The sequence below is a fragment of the Anabrus simplex genome, chromosome 3, assembly GCF_040414725.1.
Source record: "Anabrus simplex isolate iqAnaSimp1 chromosome 3, ASM4041472v1, whole genome shotgun sequence".
Lineage (NCBI taxonomy): Eukaryota > Metazoa > Arthropoda > Insecta > Orthoptera > Tettigoniidae > Anabrus > Anabrus simplex.
In genome coordinates this window covers 343,716,519-343,739,184 of record NC_090267.1, presented here as the reverse complement: position 1 = coordinate 343,739,184, position 22,666 = coordinate 343,716,519, and the positions used below count along the sequence as shown (strand labels likewise).

At 40.3% G+C, this 22,666-nt stretch overlaps 1 protein-coding gene across 1 annotated transcript in view; it reads right to left on the bottom strand.

Annotated features, from left to right (window-relative positions):
• Nucleotides 1-3,994: 3,994 nt before the first annotated feature.
• The window catches only part of LOC136866804 (ATP synthase subunit b, mitochondrial), a 56,854-nt gene continuing 38,182 nt past the window's right edge, over nt 3,995-22,666 (bottom strand). Inside the window, exon 6 of the mRNA XM_067143909.2 lies at nt 3,995-4,348. Coding sequence (XP_067000010.2) covers nt 3,995-4,348 — 354 coding nt within the window. The remainder of the gene's footprint in view (nt 4,349-22,666) is intronic.

The following is a 22,666-nucleotide window of genomic DNA, read 5'->3' as shown; positions in this document are numbered from 1 at the left end:
TTGAGTTCCCCTTAAGTGGAGTTTCCAAAAACAAATCACCTATGTTTCTTTACATTTACAGGAGATTACAAACACCCACTTTTTACGTCTGTAACATTTTACGTTTCCAAGATATTCTGTAGATATAGTCTTTCAAAAAATTCACCCTAATTTGTCACTCCTGTTTAACCGCCATTAATTGGATTTTCCAAAAACTAAAAAAATACGTGTTTCTTTATTTATAAAGGAGATCGCATATACAAATTTTCAGTTCTGTAATATCGTTCGTTTCTGAGATATATGTATCCTCATTAAAGTCATTCAACCCATTTTTCACCCTTTTACAGCAAACAAAAAAATACGTGTTCCTTTATTTTTAGAGGAGATTCTAACTACCAATTTTTACATCTGTAAATTTTAAAGTTCTAAGATGTAGACACACTCATTTTAAAAAATTCACCCCCCCCCCCCCTTTTCATCCTCCAATATTTGGAATTTTCAAAAACGAAAAAATACGTGTTTCTTTACTTTTAAAGTAGATCCCAAATACCAATTTTCAGGTCTGTAATATCTTCAGGTTATGAAATATAAGTAGCCTCATTTAAGACATTCAACCCATTATTCACCCTTTTACACCCTTCCTATTGGGATTTTCCGAAAACAAAAGAATACGTGTTTCTTTATTTTTGAAAGAGATTCTAAATACAAATTTTTACATCTATAAACTTTAAAAGTTTTGAGATATAGATACACTCATTTAAAAAATCACCCCCCTTTTCATCCCCCCCCCCATTAATTGGATTTTCCAAAAACAAAAAATACGTGTTTCCTTATTTTAAAGGAGATCCCAAACACCAATTTTCAGATCTGTAATATATTCAGGTTCTGAAATATAAGTAGACTCATGAAAGGCGTAGGACAAATTTTTCAGACTTTTCCACCCTTCCTATTAGGATTTTCCGAAAACAAAATATACATGTTTCTTTATTTTTAAAGGAGATTCTAAATACTAATTTTCACATCTATAACCTTTAAAAGTTTTGAGATATAGATACTCATTTTAAAATATTACCCCCTTTTCACCCCCTCTTAATTGGATTTTCCAGAAACAAAAAAAATACGTGTTTCTCTATTTTTAAAGGAGATCCCAAACACCAATTTTCAGGTCTGTAATATCTTCAGTTTCTGAGATATAAGTAGCCTCATTAAAGGCATTTAACCCTTTTTTCACCCCTTTTCACTCCTCCTATTGCGATTTTCCGAAAACGAAAAAATACGTGTTTCTTTATTTTTAATGAAGATTCTAAATGCCAATTTTTACATCTGCAAACTTTACAAGTTTGGAGATATAGATTCACTCATTTTAAAAATTCACCCCCTTTTCACCCTCCCATTTATTGGATTTTCCAAAAACAAAAAAAATACGTATTTCTTTATTTTTAAAAGAGATCAAAAGTACCAATTTTCAGGTCTGTAATATATTCAGTTTCTGAGATATAAGTACCGGTATCCTGATTAAAGGCATTCAACCCATTTTTCCCCATTTTCACCCTTTTCACCCCTCCTATTGGAATTTTCTGAAAACAAAAAAATACGTGTTTCCTTATTTTTAAAGAAGATTCTAAATACCAATTTTTACATCTGTAAACCTTTAAAGTTTTGAGATATAGATACACTCATTTTAAAATTTCACCCCCCTTTTCACCCCCTTAGAGAAGGAATATCCAAAAATCCTCTCTTAGTGAGCACCTACATCTTAATATGAATATATCCCCAAAATTTCATTTCTTTATGTCCAGTAGTTTTGGCTCGGCGATGATGAATCAGTCAGTCAGTCAGGACAAGTTATTTTATATATATATAGATATATATTGGTATCTTTATCTCGAAACTGCGCCGGTATATTTATTCAAATGTGGCTTATATTATTAAATATAGCTTTTCCTCAGGATAATTGCTGCTTCCAATTATTATTTTAAATATTCTTCAATATTATTGGTCCCTTGTAGCACAGGAATTTGCCCTTTCTCATTTTCTTGCAGTGGCTTGAATATTTCCTCTCTCTAATATTTCGAATGAGAAGATATTCGATTCTCTCCACAACTTGACTTGGTCTGCAGTTATGTATAACTGAATTCTTTTCAAATATTTATATTTAATCTGCTGTTTTCTTCCAGACCGCTGAATGATTACCTCTTCTTGCTTCTAAGTGGATTTTTTTAATGCGCTCTTTTTTTTCTTACAGTATTAAGAATGAATTGGTTTCAATTATTTTTCAAAACAATACTTGTTCCATCTTGAAATTCCTTTGCGAGGTCTCTATGACTCTACGCCTTCTGAGATTGATTTACACCTCTGTGATACTTTATATGCGTTTGTGCTGCTCGAAGCTGCCGCGCGCTATTTTGTCCGCTCCTATTCCATGCGTATGATCGCCTCGAATGCAGCATTTGCCTGGAGGAGAAGTGGGAAACCATGGAAAACCACTTTGAGGATTGCTGAGGTGAGAATCAAACCCACCTCAATTCATTTGACCTCCTGTGGCTGAGTGGACCCCGTTCCAGCTCTCGTACCGCTTTTCAAATTTCGTGACAGAGCTGGGAATCGAACCCGGGTCTCCGGGGGTTGCAGCTAATCACGCTCACCACTACACCACTGAGGCAGACAATACTAATAATAATAGTAATCATCACAATTAGGCAGAAATGACTCATTCTTTGGACATCTACTCAGGACACCAGAAAACAGGATAATCAGGAGAATTATAGAAAAAAATATGGAACAGTAAGAGCAACATTAGATGGATTACAGTGATCAAGGAAGATATGAGGGAACAATAGAAGATTTTAAAAACAAAACAGACATAATCAAGAAACTCACAGACAAACAAACTAGACTACAGATGAAGAAAGAAAGATAAGATCTGAGAAAAGTACTGTTCTTACAGGAAATTGAAAAATCCTTTTTTATAAAATTGGCTAAAGTGGTCTAATGGAGGGCATAAAATGTCAGCAAATAACATTAATAATAATTACAGTAAATACAGTGATGCGATAGAATCTGATGATGATCTTTCAAGAACAAAACATGTCATTCTATTATTAATTGTTTTCTTATTCAGGTATTTTCTACTTTTATTAATCTTGTGTTAATTTTACCAGACTGGAAAATTTCATGCTTATGTATTAACTAAGTTGAAACTGAAAAGAAAATGGCTTGCACTTTAACAAGTTAATTCTGTATTGTTTACATGTTGATGGAATGTGGTTTCTTTCATGGACAGTGAATCCACTACTGCAATAGTATAATGAGATATGTTGAAATGTGGTACTGTTTTGTTGACACGTAATTAAGAGAGACCATCAAGAGCCTTAAGATATCAGCTTACTATTCTAAGAAATGTATGCAGTACTTGATTTGGAAAAAGAAATTTAAATCGCAAATAATTTATGAGATTTTATTTTAAAGACAAAATAGGTTGTTACATACGAGGCTGGTTAATAACCTGAACAAAAATTTTGTGCCTTATAGTTTGGTATCCTTTATAAATTTAATTTAATATTTCTATAACAGCTACTAAGAACTTTTCAGTACAACACCTTTTTTGGTAACTATATTTAGCAATATATCTTTAAATCATTAGTTGGTTTATTGTTATCTATCACAATATAACTGTGCACTGCACAGTTACCAAGGTTAACAAGATTTCAGTATAAACAATGGCAGGCAATAAGCAAGTAGCTGTATGTGGTTCATGCATAAAAACATGTAGGATTACTAAAACATTATTTTACAGATTTTTGAAATTTTTGGATTATTTCTCAATGGATACAATTGGAAGATGCAAATTAGTTCACTGTTATAGATGATGTTACTCCTGAACAAAATCTTGAGAGTTAGGTAAGATTTAATTCTTGGAATATCTACGTATTATAATAAAAATACTGGAACATACAACAACAATTACATAATATACTATCCTACTACTTATAAAGGAAATCCTTGAGATTACAACTTATAGTAATAACACAAGCAAAGGGTCTGAGAGTTTAGTGTCCTTGTCTTTCTGTTTCTTGAAGACAACAAGCAAGACCATTGACCTGCTAATCTGAAGTTCTAACTGATAGAAATGTGTAAATCGTCCGCTGTGCAACCACATCTTGTCTGGAGATAGAGAATCAGAAATGGGCAGCAAAGGGACGGAAGCCAGAGTGTTGAGATCTACAATGCACTGACGTAGATACTTGGTTGCAAATTCATCATCAAGGGATTCCATTACATTTCTGGCTACCCAAGAAGTCATATGCTTATGCTTCATGCATTTTGTAACAGCACTGCGAGCTACTTCATTATCCAGTTGGTCCTTCACCTGAAATTGCAAAAAAAAAAGTAATTCTTATTACTGCTATAGGTAAAGAAAATAGTTAATTTAATGGTATGATCTGGCAGGAGGAATAAAGAAAGGGGAAAGAGAAATTCATTTTCTTTTCTCGTATACATATTTATTTACTTTATGTCCTAGGAGTGGAAGGTGAAATATTCCACTATTTTTACCTTGGCAATAATCTGTTTGGCTGCTGTTTTCCTAGTAATTAACCTAGTACTCAATTTTGGTGTAGGCTGAGTGAACCTCAGGTCCATGTGCTTCTCTAGTTGTAAAAAAAGGCTGTTTCTAATATTTTCTGTCTCCCTGATAAGGAACTGATTCCATATCCTTCCAGTTGCATTGCACATACCATTACTGCCTTGACTTGGCAGTCCATATACTGGGTGGCCCGCCTGCACCTTGCGATCTACTGTAGTTTTATGCAACCTACCGCGTTTACTACAATTCTGATAACCATTGGTCCCTCTCCCTAATCTGGGATAATATGCCAAGATATGTTGTTATGGGCTAGAAGACAGCAGGAATCATGAGTGCCACATTTAATTCATTATGAGTACCACAAATGAACCCATAAAATGAGCACAGATAATAAAAACACGTACGTTACAACAGGAGGTGCACACACAGACCAGGAACATGTAATATGTAGCCTGGGAACTGCCTGCTGCTTACCAAGCCTTGCAATAGTTCACTTGGCAGGGATGTAGTCAGAGGTATGGAGATTTGAATCCCACAGAAGTAATTTCTTTTACTACCTATTGCCCAGGATGTGGCAAGGTTGCATACTTAATTTCCACAGATTGATTTGTTTATGTGGCCCTGCAAAGGCCCGTTAGCATCATGGCATACGGTATGGAGCTGGGTTGGAGGAGTTTGAGGTGATGATAGCATGTGGGTAGCACACAGGCAGCCATCATTCATGTTCCAAGCTTCGTAGGACACAGGTAGGGCAAAGTGTGCCCCACTGGAATGATAACATGCAGTGGCAGGTAGGTATGTAGCTCTGCAAACTCTTCTCCTGTGAGGCAGGTCACAACACAAAGCTTATTCACCCCCTCGTGATGTATTTCAGCGAAGTGTATGAGGATGTGTTACTCATCCGTGGAGAAGCTAGACAGAATGTAAACCAGGCACAACTTCTGTAGCGCTCCAAGTAGCCTACGCAGTGGCCTCCACGGTATGCACTAGCCATGCGTCTTGGTAGGTGTGCTATTTACCAACTGTTGGGTCCAACTTAGCACACTGGGGCGAAATGCTGGCAACCAGGAATGTGTTAGCTGGAAAATTTATAATCTATATATATATAAAAGTCATTGTATGTATGTGGGTGGGTGGGTGGGTTTGTACCACATCTCCTCCCAAACCATTGGAGCGATTTCAACCAAATTTGATACACTTATGACTTGGTATCAGGAGACAAACCGCGTGGGGGTAAGACATCCCAAACACCCCTGGGGGCGGGGGGCGAGGGGGGTCATATATAAAAATAAATGAAAATAGTGTCGAATCCATACTTTACGGGGTCGCTGAGGTGAATAGTGACACTCTAATTTTTTTAAAGTCCAAGTTCAGCCCCCTTTGGGGTGGGGGCGAGGGGGGAGTGATATATACAAATAATCGAAAATAGTGTCAAATACATAGTTTTCGGGGTCGCCAAAGTGAATAGCGACACTCCGGATTTTTGGTATCAGGAGACAAACCACGTGGGGGTAAGACACGCCAGGAACCCTTAGGGGCGGGGGGCGAGGGGGGTCATATATAAAAGTAAATGAAAATAGTGTCGAATCCATACTTTTTGGGGTCACTGAGATGAATAGTGACACTCCAATTTTTTTAAAGTCCAAGTTCAGCCCCCTTGCCTGCTATGAGGTAGGGGCGAGGGGGGAGTGATATATACAAATAATCGAGAATAATGTCGAATACATAGTTTTCGGGTTCGCCAAAGTAAATAGCGACAATCCGGATTTTCAGTATCAGGAGACAAACCACGTGGGGGTAAGACACGCCAGGAACCCTTAGAGGCGAGGGGGTCATAAATAAAAATAAACGAAAATAGTATCGAATTCACACTTTTCGGGGTCGCTGAGATGAATAGTGACACTCCGATTTTTTTAAAAGTCCAAGTTCAGCCCCCTTTTAGGATGGGGGCTAGGGGGGAGTGATATATACAAATAATCGAAAATAGTGTCAAATACATAGTTTTTGGGGTCGCCAAAGTGAATAGCAACACTCCGGATTTTTGGTATCAGGAGATAAAATCACTTGGGGGTAAGACACCCCAGGAACCCTTAGCGGCGGGGGGCGAGGGTGGTCATATATAAAAGTAAATGAAAATAGTGTCGAATCCATACTTTTCGGGGTCACTGAGATGAATAGTGACACTCCAAATTTTTTAAAGTCCAAGTTCAGCCCCCTTGCCCCCTTTGAGGTGGGGGCGAGGGGGGAGTGATATATACAAATAATCGAAAATAATGTCGAATACATAGTTTTCGGGTTCGCCAAAGTGAATAGCGACAATCCGGATTTTTCAGTATCAGGAGACAAACCACGTGGGGGTAAAACACGCCAGGAACCCTTAGGGGTGGGGGGCGAGGGGGTTCATAAATAAAAATAAACGAAAATAGTGTCGAATCCACACTTTTCGGGGTCGCTGAGATGAATAGTGACACTCCGATTTTTAAAAAGTCCAAGTTCAGCCCCCCTTTTAGGATGGGGGCGAGGGGGGAGTGATATATACAAATAATCGAAAATAATGTCGAATACATAGTTTTCGGGTTCGCCAAAGTGAATAGCGACAATCCAGATTCAGTATCAGGTGACAAACCACGTGGGGGTAAGACACGCCAGGAACCCTTAGGGGCGGGGGGCGAGGAGGATCAGAAATAAAAATAAAGGAAAATAGTGTCGAATCCACACTTTTCGGGGAAGCTGAGATGAATAGTGACACTCCGATTTTTTTAAAAGTCCAAGTTTAGCCTCCTTTTAGGGTGGGGGCGAGGGGGGAGTGATATATACAAATAATCGAAAATAGTGTCAAATACATAGTTTTCGGGGTCGCCAAAGTGAATAGCGACACTCCGAATTTTTGGTATCAGGAGACAAACCACGTGGGGGTAAGACACCCCAGAAACTCTTAGGGGTGAGGGGCGTCATATATAAAAGTAAACGAAAATAGTGTCGAATCCATACTTTTCGGGGTCGCTGAGATGAATAGTTACACTCCGAATTTTTTAAAAGTCCAAGTTCAGCCCCCCTTTGGGGTGGGGGCGAGGGGAGAGTGATATATACACATAATCGAAAATAGTGTCGAGTCCATACTTTTCGTGGTCGCTTAGGTGAATAGTGACATCCCGGGAATTTTTAAATTCCAAGTTCAACCCCCTTTAGGGTGGGGTACAAGGGGGGAGTGATGTATAAAAATAATCGAAAAGAATGTCGAGTACTCTTCGGGGTCGCTGAGATGAATATTGACACTCCGGATTTTTACTATCAGGAGACAAACCACTTGGGTTAGGGCACCCCAGGAACCCATAGGGGCGGGGGGCGATGGAGTGAGATATAATAATCATCGAAAGTAGTGTCGAATGCATACTTTTGGGGTCGGTTAGATGAATAGTGACACCCCGGGATTTTTTAAGTCCAAGTTCATCCCCCTTTGGGGCGGGGAGCAAGGGGGGTGAGATATAAAAATAATAGTATGTGTCAAATATACAGTTTTCGGGGTCGCCGAGGTGAATAGTAACACTCCGGAATTTTAATATCGGGAGACAAACCACGTGGGAATAAGACACCCCAGGAACCATTAGGGGTGGGGGGCGGGGAGCTTGAGATATTAAAATCATCAAAGTAGTGTCGAATACATACTTTTTGGGGTTGCTGAGATGAATAGTGACCCTCCAATTTTTTTAAGTCCAAGTTCAGACCCTTTGGCGTGGGGGCGAGGGGGAAGTGATATATACATGTAATCGAAAATTGTGCCGAATACGTAGTTTTCGGGGTCGCCAAAGTGAATAGCGAAACTCCGGATTTTTAGTATCAGGAGACAAACCACGTGAGGATAAGACACCCCAGGAACCATTAGGGGCGGGGGGCAAGGGGGGGTCATATTTAAAAATAAACGAAAATAGTGTCGAATCCATACTTTTCGGGGTCGCTTAGATGAACAGTGACATCCCGGGAAATTTTTAATATCAAGTTCAGCCCCATTTAGGGTGGGGGGCAAGGGGGAGTGATATATAAAAATAATCGTGATTAGTGTCGAATCCACACGTTTTAGGGTCGCTGAGGTGAATAGTGGCACTCTGGACATTTAAAGTCCAAATTAAGGCCCCTTTTGTGGTGAGTGGTTAGGAAGGGAGTTAGATATAAAATAATCGAAAATAATGTCACATCCATGGTTTTAGGTGTCGCTTAAATGAGGAGTGACACTCCAGTTGTCGTTTAAGTCCAAGTTGATCCCCAATTGCCAGGCGGGTGAGAAGGAGTCAAGAACAGAAAATATCCAAATGACCGAGGTTAGGGATGTTTTTTGTACGCTCCAGTATAACTGTCAGCAGAACTTAATACAAATATTACCTACTACCTGAAAAAAATACTAAGGGGGAAAGACACCCCTTGAAGCCTTAGATAAGGGTACGAAATGTAATTAAGACTGAAAATGACCGATATTAGTGTTGAATCCATACGTTTCGGGACTACGGGAACAATTTCAAACAAACTTGGTCACTTATGACTTATTATCAGGAGACAAAGTGCGTGGAGGTATGACAACCCTAGCACACCTACGATGGGATGAGATGTAGAAATAATTGAAAATAGTGTCAAATCCATTCTTTTCGGGGTCGCTGAGATGAATAGTAACGCTCCAATTTTTTTAGAAGTCAAATTTCTGCCTCCTTTCGCATAGCGGTGAGAAAAAGTGAAAAACAAAATTTCGAAAATGACCGAGAGAATGGACGCATGTGTGTATACTGGACCTACTGCCTGGAGAAATATACGCTAGGGGTAAGAGACTCCTAGCCTCTAAAGTAGGGGCGAAATGTAAATATTAACCGAAAATGACCGAAATTTGTGTCTAATCCATAGTTTTCGGGGTCGCTGAGATGAACTGTAACACTCTAGATGCCGTTTAAGATAAAGCTCAGTCCTACTCGGCAGGCGGATGAGAACTGGCAAAAAATTGAAAACGTCCAAAGGGACAGAGTTTAAAGATGTGTGTATGTTTTAGCATATCTCTCAATCAAACTTGGTATACACATGACGTACTATATAGAAAACATTACTGTGGGGGTCAGATACACTTAGCCCCCGCTGGTGTTGGAGAATGAGAGGGGCTGACTTGCAAAAATAAGGAAAATAACCAATATTAATGTCGAAATCCATTGTTTATGTGTCGCTGATACGAACTGTGACGCTGTGGATAGCGTTTAAGTCCATGTTCAGCCTCCATCGAGGCAGGAGCTGAGAAGGGCTTAAAAGTAAATAGTATAAAATGACCGAGATTAGTGTCTACTCGAAAATTAAATAATCTAAAACTTGAAATCAGATACATCTAAATAACTATAAAACTACATGATAAGTCGTAAAATCAACATCTCAAAAAGAATTCTATAAGCATTCACTTCACACTCAACTAACTGGTAATACAAATATTAAGGGTAAACATTCAAAAACCATCCGGGCAACGCCGGGTACTACAGCTAGTGTCCAATAACGGACCAACTATATTGGTATTATAAATTTACTCATTCGGAACAAATATTTCAGGTTCCCTATGGGAATCAACTGACAGGCATGATATTTCAGAGTGTGCAAAGACGTATGCATGCAGCTGCGACCCTGGGAAGTAGACTGCCTATTTGAGATCATTCTGGGATGTCTGCTCACAATGAAGAGATTGTGTTGGGGACACTATCTGGCACAACCTTTGAACTAGCACATGCGTCATTGCACAGGAGATGAACATCAACTGGACATCTCTTATGCACCCATATATCTGCACTTACACCAGGAGCTCCATGGTCATGATTTTGAGGCCCAGGTGGCATTCTTTCAATGGACCCTACAACATGTGGACACTGATCCTGCCTTTTTAGCTACCTTTTTTTTTGAATGCTATTTATTCGGGGCGTCGACCTAAGATGATTTTTTGCCCCTACTTTGCACCATATATCGTGAACCTGCGTGTATTTGGAAATGTAAGGTGTTGAATGTGAGGAAAGGAACATTAAAGACGACACAAACACCCTGTCCCCAGGCCAGGGATATTAATCATGCGGACGCGTTACCCTCTACGCCACGGGGCCGGACTAGCTACCATCTTACTTATGGATGAATCGTGATTGCACAAAAATGCTACTGTTAATTATCACAATATGCACTACTGGCAAATGGACAATCCCCATTGGGTAGGACAGACAGATTTTAGGGCCATCTGACGGAAGCACGCTACCTGCGGTTTCCCCACAATGAACTCCCATCATTATTGCAACATGCGTCGCTCCTTGACTGCTACAAGATGTGATTTCAACATGTTGGAGTTCTACTTCGCCTGGCCCAAGAGATCATCCGATCTTTATGCCCCTGGATTTTTTTCCTGTGAGGCCATGTAAAACAACTGGTGTATGAACAGAAGCTGACCAATCTTGGTCACCTTAGACAGCTCATCACCAATGCATGCCTATATTTTACGTTGGAGATATTGCAATATGCTAGATGGTCCTTATAACATCGTGCGCAGCTCTGTATTGGCCACAGAGGTCATCAGTTCAAGCAGGTGCTTCATGAAGTGATGTAGGTAACTGAAATCATGTCACATGTTCCCTAGCCTCGTCCAGCCCAGCTCCATACCCTATGTCATGATTCCAATGGCCCTTTCAGGGTGATGAGGCGTGCACGGTTCCAAAATCCGCCTTATCCATTTTTTATGAAAATTGAGTTATAGCTTAACTCATGTGATCTAGCATCTTTTTCAACAAGAAAACTGTTCCTAAACCCACTTTGTCCCTATGTAAATGTAATGCTAATTCAGATGATGTTTCCAAAATCTGCCTTATCCAAACATGGGGCACCACAACTGGAACATAACTTAAATAATACTCTATGAAGTAAGCATTAGTATGATGTTTATGAAGTTCCGGGTTCACGGTGTGTTTTTTGAAACTGTTGGCAATGCTGTACTCGATAATTTTGCTTCAGTTTTTCACCCACATGTGTCTGTAGAACATACCATTGGTCAGTGGTGTTTCGAGTTTCGGTAAAACAGTGTACATTTTTCTGGAGTAATGAAAGATTGAAGCATGTTGGAAATTGGCCATAAAAATAGTAGGAAGAAGACGAGAGATATTTTCAGATGGGAAAAGAATACCGCTAAGCGAAACAGGTAAACACACTTACACTTTTTCTTGAACTAACCTTTCATCACTTTAATTCTATCCTTATAAAAACTACTGAAGTTAGTTTATTTTATTTTGTAAACCATAAACACCATCTTACCATTCAGGTATGTTTGAAAACGTCTGCCAACAATGCCCACTTGTAAACACGTAAAAAGTCTACCAGTGCAGTGAACTTAAAATGCAAGACGTAAGGCGATTTCGTCAAGCATATTATGAGTTTAGTGACAAGTTGAGACAAGATGAATTTATTCTCAGATACACAACTCAAGAAGCACCTAAAAGAGAGAAAGAGAACTGTGAAACCGAACAGTTCCAGGAAATGCATGTCTGTCAAGTATTTCATCAGAGTCCGGGCAATCAGTGGACTAGTGTTGGCTACTGAATGCATGATTCGAAGCAGTGTATCGATTCATTCAAGTGTCCAAGTGAATCGATTCACAGGAACGGCGAGCTCACGGCACACGATTCAGCTTACTCCCAGCGGACAGTGCTGAGTGGCGCACTCACTGGACGTTGACGGGGAGCCGAGCTTCCGCTGCAGCGAGACAGTGAATCATGGCACGTCGTAAGAATCGTGAACGAGCGCGGCTCAGTGAGACACATGATACACACGGCTCCTTATCAGCTCACTGGGCACGCGAAGAGCCGAGCTTCCGCTGCAGCGAGACATACAGTGAGCCATGGTACACCGAAAGAATCGTGAACGAGCCGGCTCAGTGAGACACAAGATACGCACGGCTCCTTATCGGCTCACTGCAGCGAGACATACAGTGAGCCATGCTACACTGAAAGAATCGTATGCTATAATGGACTCTCGAGCTCAGCTTATTTGAAAATAATATCCATTTGCATTCTCTGTCCTCTTCTTACAGGGAGGTTTAAATAATAGATGGATTTATTTGCAGTGTTAAAAGGGTAGTCGCAACATAATTCTGAAGTAGCTAGTAAGTAGGTAGGCTATTAGGTTTCACTATTTATTAGTTTAATGAATCTTAGTATTAGAAGTTAGTTGACTTTTGACAATTAAACTCGACTCTAGCCTGCCCTATGACTATGAATCATGCTCATGACCACTCAAAAGTACCTGTTTTATATTGGGAAGAACGGCTCAGTATTCTCTCAGTTCATATGTCACATCGTTGCACAAGACTTCAATCATATGTGGACAGACGCAGTAACAGTATGTTGAATCAGAAAACCAGCGGGCTACTGTACATCTCGGGTAGCCTATACAAAATATGACGATTTAAAAAAATCCTCAGTTGATAGAAAAATACTGAGCGAGTTGTCGTGCGGTTAATATCGCGTGGCTATGCGCTTGCATTCGGGGGATGGTGGGTTCGAATCCCACCGTCGGCAGCCGTTAAGATGGTTTTCCGTAGTTTCCCCATTTTCACACCAGGAAATGCTAGGACTGTACTTTAATTCAGGCCATGGCTGCTGCCTTCCTAATCCTAACCTTTCCCACCCTGCGTCGCCGGAAACCTTCGATGTATTAGAGTAACTAGCATTTTTTCTAAGAAAGGAGTTCATAGTATGAAGACCAGATGGCAGCTGCGAGCACTGAATGCTGTTGCTGCTGTCTTACCAGCACATACTACACAGATTCACTAGGAGCGGTGACCAATGAGCCGTGAATCGGATCACTGTATCGATTCAGTAACGTGAACGGAATCAAATGAATTGATTCAGTAAAATGAATCGAATATCCCATCACTACAGTGGACCCACATTAGTGCAGATTTGTCAAAAGGCCTTATTATCAATACTGGGCAAGGCTAGGACAGAGTAAAAGGTGTGTGTAAGAAATCATTCACAAACGGACAATAGAGGAGGTTACACAAGATTTTTCAAGTATCTCAAAATACGATGGGGTTAAAGTCTTCATTGAAAAACTTCAGTCAGTCTATTCTCGCTACTGTCAAAGCAAACCTACCAGACTGTACTTGCCTACTGAACTGAGTACTGTATCATGTTTGGATGTGGTGGGCTAATTATGTTTGGGTCCACTACTCAGATTTCAAGGACGTCCTTGCTAAGACTTACTTTACTCAAGTTCATAACTGGTGGATGAAAACTTCAGATTTGATGTAGGTTTCAGTTGTGTTGGTTATATAGACAAAGTTTTTTGTGTTCTGTTTTTTCAAGGTTATTAGCGAGTTCCATAACACAAATGCAAGAATAAAGTACAATATGTCTTCTCTCTAACATTTGAGTCAGCTGGAGTTTGTAAAGTGGCCAGACACGAGCGGGATTTCCTCAAGGTTCGGCCTGAACAGTCCAATCCGTGAGGAATTCCTCAACGTGTGTGGTGGCGTCCTTGAGGCCGCGCTGGTTGCGAGAGATCCAAAAATCCCGAACAAAATTCAATTCTTTTCCGCCTTGAGGCCAAGCAGGGCGGATTTTCCCAGTTTCTTGCAGCGTGTATGTGTTGGCGACAGTAGGCCTTGAGGATTTGTGAAGTGATTGTCGGGAGTGTCCTATATTGTCATGTCTCGAGAACTTTTAACAGAATTTATACAAATATACCAGAAGGAACCTTTCTTGTGGCAAGCCAGTTCAAAAAATTACCATGATGAAAATTATTTGCAACACCACTTGAACAACCAACCACCACCAGTCAACAGAACTGTTGTCTTGACCTGGAGTTGAACCTTGAGAAAATCCCCAAGACCTTTTCCTTGAGGATATCCGCTCTGTGTGTGGATGAGGGTTCGGTTGAGGAAATCCTCAAGGAAATCCTGGAGGCTTTTTCCTTGAGGAGATGCCCAGGTGCTGGAATTTAGTGCCTCAGTAGTTCGTTTTAGGTTTGTTCCAACAAGAAGAACGGGAACAGTTTGCAAACTGGCAGATGCATGCGCAGTACAGAAAGAGCATTCCAACAAACTTCAAACTCAAATGCGGACTCGGAGTCGGTTGTTCCAACAGACTATGGACCGTTCTTGAACCAGTTTGCAGACTGGCAAAGCAATTCGTGCTCCAGAACAAGTACTGTTCATCAGAGACATGAGCAGTACACCAAAATAAGTGTGAGCTGTGCATTAAGAGGCACGAGATAAAAACGAGAATGATGCACGACGATTTTGAAGGCGGTTCCTTGATCCACTAGCTCACTGGGACATTCTATAACTAATAAATAAATAAATAAATAAATCAAATAAATTCTGATGATGATCTTATGAACTCTGACTCCAATTACAATATCCCAAAAGTGAAAAATGATTATTTAGGCAAGTTATTATAATTTTTTTTTACTTGTTTGCAATTATGTTTAAATGATATTTATTTTCACTACATGTACGAGTAACGCATAATTTAGTAACCAAAATTCTCTTTCTCTCTCACTCTCCGCCTATAAAGAAACAGTACCTCGCTACGACAATGAAACGTTCAAGGAGCATTTTCACGTCAGTAGGGATATAATGGAAAATATTTACAAACATCAGTCTGGCCAATATGGAAAACTTTCTGCACTGAGTCAGGTTTGTCAGCAGCTGCTGCAATAATAATAATAATAATAATAATAATAATAATAATAATAATAATAATAATATATATTTGCAATTTGCCTTACGTTGCACCGACACAGATAGGTCTTATGGCGACGATGGGATAGGAAAGGCCTAGGAGTGGGAAGGAAGCGGCCGTGGCCTTAATTAAGGTACAGCCACAGCATTTGCCTGGTGTGAAAATGGGAAACCACGAAAAACCATTTTCAGGGCTGCCGACTGTGGGGTTCGAACCCACTATCTCCCGAATACTGGATACTGGCTGCACTTAAGCGACTGCAACTATCGAGCTCGGTAATAATAATAATAATAATATTAATAATGACAGTAATAATAATTTTAATAATCGTTAATTATTGCTTTTTCAATAAAGGTTCAAATTTTCCTGTGGTTTATTGGGCATCAGACTGCAAGTTTCCATGACATTGCAGATTGGTTTGACATTTCTTTGAGCTCTCTACATAGAATTGTCAAACGATTGACTACAGAAGATGAGAAAATAAATATTGAGCAACATTTCAGGGGAAGTGGATTTCCAGGTGTCATTGGTGCCATAGGTGGCTGTCATATTGATATTGAAAAGCCTGCAAATGATCCTGACTCTTACGTAGATAGAAAAGGACACTATTCCATACAGGTATATTTTATTTATCAACATATGTCTTCATAGTAAACTACTGTTATTATTAAATGAATGCAAGCTGTTTGTGACAACAGGCGAAAAATTTTGGATGTGTTTCTGAGTATTTTTTTAATGCGATTTGTTCGGGGCGTCGACCCATGTATATCTTCTGCCACTACTGGCACCATATTGTATGAACCTGCGTGTAATTGGAATGACGGTAGTGTGGAATGTTATGTGTGAGGAAAGGAAGATAAAGGACGTCATTACAATTTAAAAACTCTGATTCGGCCGGGAATTGAACCCGGGGCCACCGGGTGACAGACGGACGCGTTGCCTCCTACACCGCGGGGCCGGACTAGCAGAGATTTTAGTAGTTCACCTCTTGGCAATAATTTAGAAGGAAAAAAAATGTGATCAGTATTTTCTTTTAGGTGACATGGTTATCCCCTGAAGGGAACCGTCTACATCATTGGTTTTTACACTGCCAGTACTCGTGGTAGAATTATAAATTCACGTAATTCTGGAATAAAGTAATTATTATTTTAGAAACAGGTCCATTAGTCTATAATTTTATTAGTTGAGTCATTTTATTGCCAATTACCTTCCACTGAGTAGGCCTAACAGGTTTTTTAGCAGAGATGAACAAGAACAGCTGTTTGTTTATTCTCAAACAACAATCTCCCGTGTAATTGTGAACGCATGCACATTGTAGTTTTTCTTGACCGTACACGAACCGTTCCAACAGACTGCTGTTTAGCGACGGTTCTCAACGAGTACATAGCTCGCGCATGCGCTTACATCAGTTCATGAATTGATACCAAACCGTACGCAAACTGCTTGTTGGAACAAACCTTTTATGTGCCAGTAAATTTACTGGCACGAGGCTGACGTATTTGAGCACCTTCAAATTACACCGGACTGAGCCAGGATCAAACCTGCCAAGTTGGGGTCAGAAGGCCAGTGCCTCAACCGTCTGAGCCACTCAGCCCGGTAACAGCGCTTATTTCCCAGCATTCTTTCTCGACTCATAATTTATGAAGACTCATTTATCAGTAACTGCAAATGGAGAACGATTTGCGTGCGACTTGAGTCAAGTACTAACGTCTACAACAGGAGAAAATTTCCCTCTCGACTTCAACATAACACCAACACCAACACCATTGGTCGCGTGATGAGAGAACCTCTCACACAGGGCACACAAACTCATACAAATCTTTGTTCTGACTACAGGAGGGGATGCTTACCCCTCAAATGTGGATCGCCTTACTCATGACAGTTATCAACTCAGCTAGACAAGGGAACAGTCATCTCCCTTGCATTACTGAGGAGTTAACTTAAGATACAAAATGTGAGAGAAAGTATCATATAGCGACCAGTCACAGGTTAAGTGAACTTTCCAGAATAAAAAATACACTGATTGACAGAGCAAATGCAACACCAAGAAGGAGTGGTCAGAACTTTATGCCAATTGCAGGGTAGACTGACGTCACTGAGGTATGCTCATGATGTGAAATGCGCCGCTGTGCTGCACACGTAGCGAACGATAAATGGGACACGGCGTTGGCGAATGGCCCAATTCGTACCGTGATTTCTCAGCCGACAGTCATTGTAGAACGTGTTGTCGTGTGCCACAGGACACGTGTATAGCTAAGAATGCCAGGCCGCCGTCAACGGAGGCATTTCCAGCAGACAGACGACTTTACGAGGGGTATGGTGATCGGGCTGAGAAGGGCAGGTTGGTCGCTTCATCAAATCGCAGCTGATACCCATAGGGATGTGTCCACGGTGCAGCGCCTGTGGCGAAGATGGTTGGCGCAGGGACATGTGGCACGTGCGAGGGGTCCAGGCGCAGCCTGAGTGACGTCAGCACGCGAGGATCGGCGCATCCGCCGCCAAGCGGTGGCAGCCCCGCATGCCACGTCAACCGCCATTCTTCAGCATGTGCAAGACACCCTGGCTGTTCCAATATCGACCAGAACAATTTCCCGTCGATTGGTTGAAGGAGGCCTGCACTCCCGGCGTCCGCTCAGAAGACTACCATTGACTCCACAGCATAGACGTGCACGCCTGGCATGGTGCCGGGCTAGAGCGACTTGGATGAGGGAATGGCGGAACGTCGTGTTCTCCGATGAGTCACGCTTCTGTTCTGTCAGTGATAGTCACCGCAGACGAGTGTGGCGTCGGCGTGGAGAAAGGTCAAATCCAGCAGTAACTGTGGAGCGCCCTACCGCTAGACAACGCGGCATCATGGTTTGGGGCGCTATTGCGTATGATTCCACGTCACCTCTAGTGCGTATTCAAGGCACGTTAAATGCCCACCGCTACGTGCAGCATGTGCTGCGGCTGGTGGCACTCCCGTACCTTCAGGGGCTGCCCAATGCTCTGTTTCAGCAGGATAATGCCCGCCCACACACTGCTCGCATCTCCCAACAGGCTCTACGAGGTGTACAGATGCTTCCGTGGCCAGCGTACTCTCCGGATCTCTCACCAATCGAACACGTGTGGGATCTCATTGGAAGCCGTTTGCAAACTCTGCCCCAGCCTCGTACGGACGACCAACTGTGGCAAATGGTTGACAGAGAATAGAGAACCATCCCTCAGGACACCATCCGCACTTTTATTGACTCTGTACCTCGACGTGTTTCTGCGTGCAACGCCGCTCGCGGTGGTCCTACATCCTACTGAGTCGATGCCGTGCGCATTGTGTAACCTGCATATCGGTTTGAAATAAACATCAATTATTCGTCCGTGCCGTCTCTGTTTTTTCCCCAACTTTCATCCCTTTCGAACCACTCCTCCTTGGTGTTGCATTGTCACTGTCAGTCAGTGTATATGTGTTCCTTCATTTTTAAAGGAGATAAAAAATGCCAACTTTCATGTCTGTAGCATCTTAAGTTTTTGAGTTACAGTAGAAGTCCGCTATAGCGAGTCCGGTATATACTGAGAACCCCGTTATAATGACAATTTTTGTCCGCCCCTTCAAAATTCCTATATTAAACTGTGTATTGTCCTTCGGTTACAGTGAGAGTCCTATCACTGACGCATCCGTTATTACGAGCGATTGAGCGCGCACATTTTTCTGTTACTGATATTTATGCTCCCAGTCATTATACTGCATCTGATCGATCATCTTCAGTATCGTTTTCTCTCTATGTCCATAAAGAACAATGAAAATGAAGGAGGAGAACATGTTTTTCGTTATAAATGCATAAATAACGTGTGCGATAACAGTTGTTAACTCATTAAAGATAAAGGCTGTATAAACGATCGCTTAATTTTAATGCTAAATACTGCATTAAGAAAGATTGGGATACTCCTCAAGATATGGCAGAGTGCGGCATTGATTACAGAGGTTAGTTTATATTTTCTCGTGTCCGTTAAATTACGGAAAGGCTATTATCATGTATATAGCGAGAAGGTTCATTCATTTCAGTTAATTCCATCATCTGTAAACTTGATGCGGCTACTTACAACCATTCTATTGTTATGGATGTCCTGGTAGAGATTCTAAAATTCTTATCCGATTTGTTTTTAAAATCAAATTTTATGTACTGCCTCTTATTTTTACATGTAGAATATTAGTTCTAAGAATTTATCCTTTTATTATATCTCATTTATTTCATCTTCATTTAATCAATTTATTTCATCTTAATGTAATCTCACCATCCTTGTATTATTATTAATTTAATTTGTATTAGATCTAGTTATTGTAAGTAATACATTGTAATATATGTATATTCCAGTTCCTGGTTAGATGCAAGAGAAGGCCTGAAGGCCTTAATCTTGCCAGGTAAAATAAAACATTACTAAACTAAACTAAACTAAACTAAATGAGCCTGCAGGCTCATACATAGGAATTGTACAGAACATTACATACTGGCGGACACTTACATATCAAAATATACTTTGCGTATACTGTATAAGATTATTAGTAAATGGTTGAGCATATAAAGTAGGGGCGATTACTGTGGGTTTCGCACATTTCTTCTGCAAACAATAAAGAAATCCACCAATTATTTAAGCTTTATCAGGGGCCTTACACTGTAATCGTACAACAGGGTTACAGATTTCATTCAGCATTTATTATTATCATTAATTGACCTGATTCATTAGATTTTATATTCTGATTTTTATCATTTAGACTGTAATATAATTAGGTATCACGCATATTATGTCATTTAATTGTAGGATAAGGGAATTTTGTTTGTAATTATTCTGTGCATAAATAAGTGAGATTTGTTGATTTGAAATGGTCATGCTGTGACTTGTAACTGTGGGTAGGTGAGCTTGCATGATATTTTGCAACCAAGGCTATGTTTAACCGAGGCTCTGTTAGGCAATTAAATTTTCCGCTGACTCATCTTTGTAGTCATCGTTTGTACATGTGGGGAAGCTATTAAGACACATGACTACTTTGGTATAGTGCGTGGCCACGTGGTTTCAATAGCGTGTCCGTATTCACCAGCTACCGTGTGTCAATGTGGAAGGAATGACCAGACAGTAGGGAGATGAGTGGTCATCACGAGTTTATATAAGTCAATGTAAGAGTGCTGGTCAGTTCTAAGAGGTCTAAGAATCGTCGAAGAGATGTAAGAGTGGTGGTCTGATCTGAGTAGAGACTTGTACTGGGCTGATAGTGAAGCAGCAACATCTAATTGCGGGGTAGAACTTTGCAATGTAAGTTTATTTCAGTAGATTTACCAGACATTTAGTGCTGTAATCTGCAGAGGTACAGGAAATAAATATATCTATCGAATTTAACTGATATATGCAGTTAACAGTCATCATGGTACTTTGAATTCTTTACTGAATTCTACTATGCAATTTGCGAACTTTGTTCGAGAATTGAATCTAACATAGATACATCTAACATCACATAGAACTGTTGTATTTATTTCAACAGTCTCTATATTAGCTATCAGGATGTGTGAAACTAAATAGTATGCCTGGATATTACAGGTTCTTTCAGTTAAGTTTTCTGATTTCTAACAATAAATATTGAGTGGACGTAACCGCATTGGAGCTTACTACACTCGGACAGGGAATATAGGTCAACTCCAAGTTACATAAGAAGATAACAGCAGATGGCTTCCGACTTCAACCCAATGGTTTTTCCAGGAATTTCAAGTTCAACAGTGGTGTGTGCAGACATCAGGTAATTACAGCATCAAACATGTTATGCATAAATAACATGAAGAAGAATGTAATTGATGGCGATATCATAGTTTTATTCAAGTTCATGCCAATAGCTTTCTTTGTTTAGATCAAACTTTCTGTATATGTAACAACAAATCTCACAGGTATATTTTAGTGCTAAATTAAAGTACGGCAATGCTAGTTCATTGTGACGTAAAGTATAGTCATAAATTCAGTTTTCTTTTAATAATAAGTGATTCTATTTCCAAGTACAATCCTCAGTTGTGGAAATGCAACCGTAATCTACAATTGTCTTGATCCATATTCCTGTATATTGCCAGATGTGTGAGTTTATCACCTTACGCCTTGAGAATAATTGAGATAAGAGGCATGCTCTCCAAATTTGGTTGCTTATTACAGCAACTGGCGCTAAACCAATTTAAAGTATATTGTGTGAAGGAAATTAATAGTAAAACTAGTGGTAGGAGTACTTACAACACCATTAATCAGAAAGTTAGAAGATGTGCTTATCACCTGCTGAACAGTGAAGGTGAAGTGATTGGCACTCATAACATTCACAGTCTCAAGAGATATATAAGGTGAGATCTTCACGGTCAAGATGGTTCATCTATGTATATATTGTGACCGTATCGGTCATATACATTTTATTTAATAATTATTATAGGCGGTGGGAGACTTTTGTCAAGCTCCCTTGTCCATATTACAGAAAGTTGCATTAGGTTGCATCTGTTTGCACAACGCCTCCAACTTGGTGTAAACACGAGTCCGTCATAGCTGGAGGAATCCCCAGAAAGAGAGCAAAGAGAAAGAGAGGAAAGAAAATCAATACTAATTCCACCCACTAAAAATGGCCGAAACACAGCAATGCCAACGTGCAAGCTTGATTTGTATTGTAAGATTTCGAGATATGCATAATAATTAGTAAGGGAAACCTTGGCATGTCATGTTTTCATAATAGACCTCTGCCAAAATTCGAGTTGTTTATAAATGTTTAACGTATGAAAAATTACGTTAACATTTGATTATATAAGCACCAGTAGCGTGCCTATACCAACTAAGTACGCAGACTCTGGATGGGGATCCTCGTAAAGGCATAATTTTGATAATAAATTTTAAATAAACCGCCGATCGATGCATTTTCCGCACATACCTAGATTACTTAAAAGTCTGAGTCACACATTTGAGCGCAATGCCGATGTCACACAACCCGTAAAACCACTGATTTGCAAAACTGTGGTGGGGACTGACCGCTGTCTATTGTTCATGTAGGGGTAATATTATATAAGAGTCAGCCATGTTGAGACAATATCCACTTGACGTGAAAGATTGAAGGCAGACACACGGTCCGCTGGTGTTCTGGCCTTACCCGTATTCGGGAGTGGTAATATACATTTTGCAAATACGCGGTGTGAAAAACCTTGTCCAAGTGATAGTATTGAAAGTATTTAAATAACGTGACTGGGAGAACTGTGTTACAGTTTTGAAAAATTGTGTTTTTGAGTGACGCAACTTATTTCAACGTCATTAGACTTGTTACAGTGAAGAAGAGGACCCTGGGATTATTAACGTGCTCAGCAGGAATAGAAGAGGATTCGAACCTGTGATCCACGTC